Source organism: Plasmopara halstedii (assembly GCF_900000015.1).
Source record: "Plasmopara halstedii genome assembly, contig: Scaffold_671, whole genome shotgun sequence".
NCBI classification, from domain to species: domain Eukaryota; phylum Oomycota; class Peronosporomycetes; order Peronosporales; family Peronosporaceae; genus Plasmopara; species Plasmopara halstedii.
In genome coordinates, this window is record NW_020187588.1 from 112,475 (window position 1) to 121,122 (window position 8,648).

General features: G+C 45.3%; 3 protein-coding genes across 3 annotated transcripts; 1 reads left to right on the forward strand and 2 right to left on the reverse strand.

Annotated features, from left to right (window-relative positions):
* Positions 1-820: 820 nt before the first annotated feature.
* PHALS_13589 (hypothetical protein F444_21013) lies at positions 821-2,172 on the reverse strand (the record flags this gene model as incomplete). The annotated part of the gene is made up of 7 exons (XM_024729378.1): positions 821-926; positions 1,007-1,071; positions 1,135-1,299; positions 1,364-1,485; positions 1,544-1,618; positions 1,683-2,054; positions 2,121-2,172. The coding sequence occupies 7 exons, from the start codon at positions 2,170-2,172 to the stop codon at positions 821-823; spliced, it is 957 nt and encodes a 318-aa protein (XP_024579761.1).
* Positions 2,173-2,231: 59 nt separating this feature from the next.
* PHALS_13590 (acyl dehydratase) lies at positions 2,232-2,790 on the forward strand (the record flags this gene model as incomplete). The annotated part of the gene is made up of 2 exons (XM_024729379.1): positions 2,232-2,315; positions 2,377-2,790. The coding sequence occupies 2 exons, from the start codon at positions 2,232-2,234 to the stop codon at positions 2,788-2,790; spliced, it is 498 nt and encodes a 165-aa protein (XP_024579762.1).
* A 4,190-nt stretch (positions 2,791-6,980) lies between these two features.
* PHALS_13591 (Cyclin ik3-1/CABLES) lies at positions 6,981-8,645 on the reverse strand (the record flags this gene model as incomplete). The annotated part of the gene is made up of 2 exons (XM_024729380.1): positions 6,981-8,075; positions 8,157-8,645. The coding sequence occupies 2 exons, from the start codon at positions 8,643-8,645 to the stop codon at positions 6,981-6,983; spliced, it is 1,584 nt and encodes a 527-aa protein (XP_024579763.1).
* Between the last annotated feature and the right edge of the window lie 3 nt (positions 8,646-8,648).

Below are 8,648 nucleotides of genomic sequence, written 5' to 3' on the forward strand. Positions count from 1 at the left end.
GCTGATAAACTCGTGAGAGTTTATGTTTCACTTCGGTCATACTGTGGCCGATTATGATCTGGCGCACCATTTTCCATTATCTTTTTCGAAGAAGAGGCAGGTTCGCCCGCCGCATCGCAGTTCCCAGCTACTGTAGTGTGGCGACCAAGTATAATCACAGCTGGTAGCTTTTGCAGTTGTCTGATGAAGACAAGCGGGCTGTAATCTTGTGTAATGTTTCCTTACACGTTAGTACAATCGTAATAAGTACAATACTGAAAAATTACACGAGATACGATGATGAATGTTCATAGGGTAATTATGATGCTGATGGAACTCTGAAATGTTCAGGAGAAAGACGAATACATTAATTATTAGACTAAGTGACAAATTTTTCAATTTTGTACTTGTTACAAAGCAAGACATCCAGTTACGGTCAAGGCTCTCAGTTCTGCTCCCGGTACAAGCCCACGAACCCAGCCTCTGTGCGTTGTAAAAGTAAACTCGTATAGTCGAACTTTCTCTGTGCAACATGCACGGACTCCGCTGAATTAAAAGTACGCCTGAGGTGTCACATCTTTCGCTTGCCGAGGTAGGGTACAACGGCGTCGTACAGGTGCGAGCTATGGCAGGACTATGTGCAAAAGTGAGTACGGAGGTGGACAAGTAGTTATCAAATCTGTATGTATTTGTGCTTCTCTTTAAAATTTGTAGATATAGATTTTCTTTGCTCAAACATTTATGACGTATTGAAAAATCTTTGCGAGTCTACCCAGTACCTGCAAGGGGTAGTCATTACCTAAAAGATGGAGTCAAAAATTATCTCAACGAAGTTGATTTTCTAGATTACGGCTGCAAGATAGTCGCCCAAAACAATGGCGGCAGCGAGCCCTAAACCTTTGTATCGCAGTTTCTGGTTGTCCTGCTTGCGCTGATAAAAAGTAAACCTGGGGAGAAGCAACATTGGAGGGCGAGGTCTTATCAGTTTCGACCTTACTAACGTCCAATTCTCAGAGCAAACTTGTACCTTTCATCATAGAAACCTTTTGCATATATAGCAATAAGATTATGCAGCTCTAAAAATTCTGACTTCTGCAAGACAAGTCAAAAGAATAAGTCTTGAGTTTGCATTTCAAAACATCGACAGAAACTAACCTGCGAATCCAGAAACATTTCCCAGTTGCAGGATCTGCATTCCTTGTCTAGCTTGTTGGCGAAGTGAAAAACACAACGCATTTTTTCCGGAATATTAGTCTTGAAATCTACCTCTACCATACTTTTAGTAAAGTGCTTGCTACACTTTTTGGGCATATGTTCAACCTAAAGAGCACAACGCAGGGTCTTAAGTTAATACAAGTGGCATACGGTTCCTTTCACGGCTTACGTGATTAGCGAAAATCTCAGTCATCACAGCCTTCTGTGTAGCAACCATAGAATTTAAAATGCTTTTTGATTCCGCCTCGTTTACCATCTCGTCGCCGTCATCATCGTATAGCTGGAATTGACCTAAAATATAATGATAAGTTTTGGCCAGATCCGAATTGTCATTTCAGCCGAGGCTTACGTTTTAGCCAATGCGCTCCGTTGCCATGCGCTGTTACCTGCAAGAAAAGTTTGACGTCCTCAGTGCATACAAAGCCTGATAATTGCAAGCACAAAACGTAAGAAATCATGGAGAGGTGAGACCTTTCACAAAGACTCACCATCCTTGTCTTTGTCTAGCAGCCCAAATGTAGTGGCATCCTGTTTGCACATGTGTCGAGACAATTTTACCTTAACTGCCTCCGCAAAAGCATCAGTCTTGGGGCTACTAAGCTCCTCGTCCATCATTAACCCGATTTTCCTGCAATCTTGAAATGCTTCTTCTTCCAATTTAAGTAGATAGTTGCCTGCCTCTTTCATGAAAGCGTTAAAGTCGCCCTCGTCAAGTTTCGACTCACTATCTAATGAGTGTTTGCAGCAATACGTCTCTATCCACCGATTGAAGGCCTTGAAATGGAGCGGCTTGGGCTGTTTTGGAATTGTTGTCACCAGGTTTTGCACAGCCAATATGCTCTTGAGCTCTGGAAGTTCTTCTAGTGGTAAGGAAACCCAGATTTAGATTAGTGTTCAATCACCTCTAAGCATGTTGGAGAAAGTACGAATAGGCTGCAGATTGAAGCATCTCAGTGACAAACGCAAGGAGGGCGCCATCAGCTGGAAGGAAAACGTGACCACTTAAAAGCTATGTCTCACTTAAATACGATACCAAAATGCTTCGGCTGTCTCGATGCTGCCGAGCCTTCTCCTCATCGGTCGCTGGCGGTCTTTTCGTTGTTAAAGGAGAACTAACTCAGGTGACAACTATTTATTTATTTCACTTGCTGAGATAATATTCTCAACTGCTTTAATTGTAAGCTCCCTATCGGCACAATTCCATCCGTAGGTTTAGAAGCACAGTTAACGCACGCCTTTTCCTGCAAGGACACTAGTGCCTTCGCTCAGCTTTCAGGTGACGACAACCCGTTGCACGTCAGTGCCGAATTTTCTTCTCGAAATTGGACAGACAAAAAGCCTATTGTACAGGGTTTACTATCCGCCAGCCTCTTTGCTACGATCGTTGGACGCACTATGCCAGGTGCTCTATACGTCAAGCAAACTCTGCGTTGGAGGTCGCCGCTCATGATCGACGAATCAGTGACGGCCCGTGTCCGAGTGCTAAAGGTTCGCAAGCGCTTCGTCAAGTGTGATGCTGTATGCACCAAAACGAGCGACGGCATTGTCGTTGTCGAAGGCCAAGCTATACTAAAGCTGCCGCCTATATCTGTCTAAAGCAAGCACGAAGCTAGAATGCTACTATAATGGACTATGGAATCTCTAAAAACTTTTGTCAAACGTAGTGCTCTTTAACTTTCGTTGCCATTGCTTATCTGACTGTTCTCCTGAAGCAAAAGATTCGAATATAATCGTCATCTATATCTCGCCTTCCTACTTGTCAAGCGACTCCCACCGGACAGTCGTTACCACCTCCGTGATGCCAGGACCTCAGAGTTGACGCGTAGTAGAGCAATGAATTGGAAAGACATTTTACCAGACGCAGGAACAGTGTGCACATATTCTCAGGCATGTTACATTGTCTAACGTCATTATGCCCGGAGCCAGATCTACCGGGAACGCAAGCCGATAAGAGCTGAGCATATATGCCAGTGGGCACCGCGGCAAATAGACCCAGGCTCGTAGATTGCTACGCCTTAGCCTAAAATTCATGGATGTGCTAACTATTTGGTGAGACCGCCTACCTCATATTTAGTAAATAAGCGAGCGGAGACAAATAACAAATGACACACAAGGCCGATGAAGGACGCCTCCGCAAGACGGTTTTTAGATCGCATCAGGCTGCGGCGCAGCACCTTTGCGTCGGGAAATACTTCTTCTTTGCGCCAACATGGTGCACTCCTCGTACGGCTTTTTAACAAGTCCGTAGAGGTGAATTCCATAAACCGATAACGATTGTCCATTTGGGAGCTCCTAAGGATGTCTTACCGCCCAAGAGTAGATTTTTGCAAAGGTGCTAGCGTCTCTGTAAAAATGTGATTCTAGAACATCATAATGTGGCCGCCACGACTGATGTGTCAGATCTGCATATCATCCGCTTTCATATTATCCGTTCCAAACCAGCGGCACAATGAGAACGGAAACGAGCTTTGCACGATCTTAAAGTAGAAGAAATGCAGTATGACTACATTATGGAAACAGAAGTCCTTCGAAGTGTGATTCCAGTAATGAGACGTGAAATCGAGGCATTTACAGTATACATAAAGTACATACGGCAAGCACATCGAAATAACAAACGAGGTGTTGAAGATTTAATTATTCTATCTACAGTGCCTAGCTTCCTATCTCACTTTCTCCGGTCATACGCTTGGTTCAGATCAACATCCGATATATCAAATGATCGATCGTTCCGGTTCTTTGAAGCGCAGCAATACACGGTCGGCGAGTACGTTGAGGAAATGACGAAGCGGGTTGGTTCGTTTGACAGTGTCGTGCTCTGGTCGGGGAACCCGAACAGCGGCATTGATAATTGGAATCAACAAGACTTCTGCAAGACCTGCTGGGTGAAATTGAGAAGTCAAGGGGTTATCGCTGACTTTCTTCGTCACAAAATCAATGATATGCTGGTAACGATCGTTGTTCGGAAGAGTGTATAGGGCATCTGGAATCGTATGACTGAACGTGAAGATATACGACTAAGATATTGTACACCGTTCTCCACAAATTTGGAATGGTTGTGTCGACTGGGGTGTGGATATCGTACATACTACAACTGGAAGGGCGAAAAGGTGTATACAAGCGCACCGACTATATATGTGATAGAGTCAACTGTAAGCTACGAAATACTTTTACCACTCTCTTCCGTCTGGTGATGATGTTTTTGTATACGACGTTTACCACGGTGTTGAAATTGGACAAACGGCTCGGTTGTCAATATCATTCTCGAATCTGGCGAGTTCGGTGCTGTCTATGTCACAAGGTCTGGTGATAACTCATCTTCATTTCTCAGTGAGATGCAGCCCTTAATTTCTAAGCCGCTAGCCAAATACGCGATGGAAAGAGATTTGCTGTAGCAAACCAAGTATCCTATCTGGCTTAGTAATGCCGAGGCTCTTACTGCTGTGGACACGTCGGCACTGGTTCATATACCTGGAAAGGTTGGCTATGACTATAATGTCAGTGGTGTCCAGATTGAACAAGTTTCGGCTCGGATGCCGACTTTCGCGCAGTTTCGTACTCGTGTGTAGTTACCTCTTCACACGAACTTGACGATGTCGAACTTTATAATATCCGGTCAAGTATTGTGCGTTCACGAACGCACAATACCAGAACATCTTGAAGAACTGCGGGCTCATTTCTAAATGTCTCCGATGCTTTTTGGCGCACTGGGAGAATTGGCTAGGTGTAAACCCAGCTTCGTGGATCATTCCGACTAATCTGGAACAGACTTCTGTTCTCAAGGATGCCACTGCATACGCCAAGTTTTACGGCAAGCGTCTCTCAAATCATGAGAAATGGCAATTCGTCGTTTCCAGCGGGATTAACTACGATTTTTATACATGGGACCTGAATTTGACGCAATCAAGCTATCGAATATGTACCACGGCCTCGAGTTGCCCCAGCTCGCTCCCGCGGGATCCAACCAAGTATCGCGCTCCAAAGGTCTGACGTTAAGGACTTGACAGGATACATTTGGCAAATGAATAATTATGATTGTGTCGCACACATGCGGAGATGAGGCAGCTACTCCCCCGTCCTATTGACGCTCGCCGACCCGAACTGGTACCTCCAACAACCTCTGGACTCACAGCATCACAATCGATTAGTCATAATAAGCGAGGAGTACGACCGCTCCCCATTGTAGGCTTCCGTTGTACCAGAAGTGTTCTTAATCGACGAGTTGATAACTTAGGTCTTTCAAAATGAGTATGGAAGGTGCATGCACCTGTGAGTTTTGTGATTAAATTAGCACGGCAAGAAGTTGTGATTACAATCCAAATGAATGTTTCCTTGTATCACTTGGATGCTGTCGTAGAAGTAATCTATGATACTTGTCGATATTCTATGGTGATCTGATGACTTAGCTGTCAAATGCACCACGCATGAAAAGTGTTGAATGTAACAATTCTCAAAAGGTTTTTTTTAAAGGAGTGGTTATTTGCCACTATACCGGTGCAAACTCCACGAAGCCATCCACTTCTTTCCTTTGCAGTGACGATTTCGAACCTTTTGTCGATCTATTAAATGGTGCCCACACAGAGTCGCGTAGCAATTAAGACCTTGAGAACGAATAGGAAGACAGTATAGTGGACGCTCGACATATCGAAGCATGATATATTTAGCTGTAGATAATGCGGCGTCCGACCCTGTGCTTCTTCACAATCTCGGCGTTTACAGCCGCGTAGATATGGCTACACCTTGGGTATGCTCACTGCGCATTTTATTATCACGCAGCATTTTTCGAAGATTGCAGAACTGCAACGAAAGGCATGGCTATCTGTGATTGCTAAAGCTGACAATTAAAGGAGGTAAAGAGCATGGGAAATGCCTGCGAAGTTGAAGTTGAGGGTCGAGTATTGACTGCTGAGCAGGACACGACCAATAACAACAGACCCTAGGATAACCAATTCGACGACACCAAGTCCAACGTTTCAGGGCAGAATAAACGGCCATGATCCTTACAAGCTCAAGCAAGGGCACGGGCTATTTTAGCTGCTTTGTCAGCATCGCATGACCAGGATGTGGATAATATTGGTGACGTTAACTCAGGCGAGACGACTATATGCCACCGTCAAGTCCTCGTTAGTAGTGCCATTGGCAAGGTACATCATGCGCTTCCATGCCCCTAGTGGCAATAAACTCGACTTTGCGACTGATTATGCAGGTTTCAGTCATAGCATGGCATCCTCCACAGAAGAAAACTCTTGGACAGCGAAAGGATTTGTGATGTTGCCACCTTTCAATGCCGTTTCGACGGCAATTTTTTTATCAGTGATGCATATGCCAAAGCATTTCGCGATTTCAATAATGGGCCGATTAAATACACGCACGTAGCTCCTCGATCGAGTTATGCTCCGCGACTAGACTTTTAATCCAATTGATCTCATTTCAAACGATTAGTGCTCATAGTAGTAAACGGGAGATATCAATCAAGTGCGGCCTACAACTCGGTGTATTTCAAAACGTTGCCTCCGTCTTCGTTGCACGGTGAATACTCAAGCGTATCTTCGACCCACAAGAATCATCTCGTATAAGGCACATCGGGTATCACAAATAAACCTACGGAAGACCAATAAATAATTTTCCAGTAAAAGCGTAATGTGATCGGCCCAACATCTACGATGAGGTGACAGTGTACGTCGCCGCCTATATTACAATCGTGTCATTACTTCGACATCGAAGATCAGAGAGCGCGGGATCTTCATATCTCGGCAGCGAGGTAAGCATCAAGAAAAAAGAAATTGCACTTACGGGGTGGAAGTATGTGGTGGCTCTTGTCGCTCTCGCGGACTTCGGTGCCGTCGCCACCATTGAGAAAAAGAAACGTTTTGCCATGGAAACACCGATTCGCTATATGCATTCTTGCTTCCACCTCCTGTGCTTTTTTTACTGTTTCCTCTTTGATCATTGTCCTTAATAATCCCGTCATCATCATGACTTAAACGCACCTCCCCAATCGTAATTTCATCAAAACGGTCCAATGGATCAGACAGAATTATACTTGAATTTTCTGCTTGCTCTTCAATCGCTAAAAGTGCCGAGTATGACGTGAAGACGTCGTCATCTAAATATTTACGAGGATTGCTTTCAACAAGTTTTAGCAATCGAGCGAAGTGTGGATGAACTTCAGCGATGGGAACATGAAGATTGAAGGAAAGCTGTGCGTAGACCGTGAACTCTGCTTTAAGAATATCGCGTGCTGGAATTCCGTGAACCCGATCGATATCTTCCAAAAGCTGCCGTACAACACGTTTGCGCTCGACGGATGTACAAGGTTCGTTAAATTTGACAGCTAATAGGAAGCACACAGCCATGTAAAGTTTGCGATTAACTTTTGTGATGTAATGTTGTAGCACAAGCTTTTCAAACAAAACACAGGCGAGAGCCACAGTTGCAACTTCTAGTCCCAGCCGCTGGCTGCACATAAGTGCCTGACGCTTCAAATGCCGAAGCTTACTCAGCGACAGCGATGGATCCTGGAGCCACCACCCGTGCTTCTCTTGAAATTTCTGATTCAGTTCATCTTTAAGTTCATGAGGCTTCACGAATAGCAAGATGCTCGACACAATTGGGCCAAGGCTCTTGTCACCTCGCACAACATGTCGATGACGACCCTGTCGAAATTCAGGATCGTCTAAGAAGTTCGCAGAGAATGGAACTTGTTCAGGGTGCGCGTCCTCCTGGTCTCGATCTGGATCACAGGCTGACCAAGTGGCGTGCAGCAGACGGAAATATGACGTACCCCGCCAGTCGTAGTACGTTGGTGGTGACCGCTCGAGGGCCAAAATGCTGCTCATGGATGCAATGCGCCTTCTCCTCGCAGCCGTCTCGTTGTCGTTATACTGTTGATACGAACACCCAGCAAATTAGTTTAAACTGCTAATCTTTACATCTCCATTGCTCAAAGTATCTCATATCCATACGTTAATGATTATGGTGGTAGCTAGCGGGTATCCGCAGCCCTGAGAAAAAAAGAGTCGGGAATCGAGCAAGCCTTGCTCAATGGTGACGCCTTCCCATCGTCGCACGACGGCCGAAGCCGCCGGAAATTTGGTGGTAAAGCGGTATCGGAACATTGAAGGTACGCGCACGATAGTGGTCGCCATGCCTGGAAGTCTTCGTCCAGCCAGAGGCTCGCGTTCCAAACCACCTGAACCTTCGCTATCTGAAACCGGTGTTACAGCTTTGGTGCCATTCATGGTCGACATTTCAGTCTTCACTTCTGACGGGGTCAGTGGATCAGCGGCGACACACTCAGAGCGCATAGGAATATTCTGCAAGAAATCCAATGCTGCAATATCGCGCGTTACCTTACGTGAGTGACGATTCCGTTCAACGGGTAAGGTGCTGCCAGACGGTGAAGGTACAAGCAGTGGCGGGCGCGACAGATGCATTTCGTCAAATGCAAACATTTT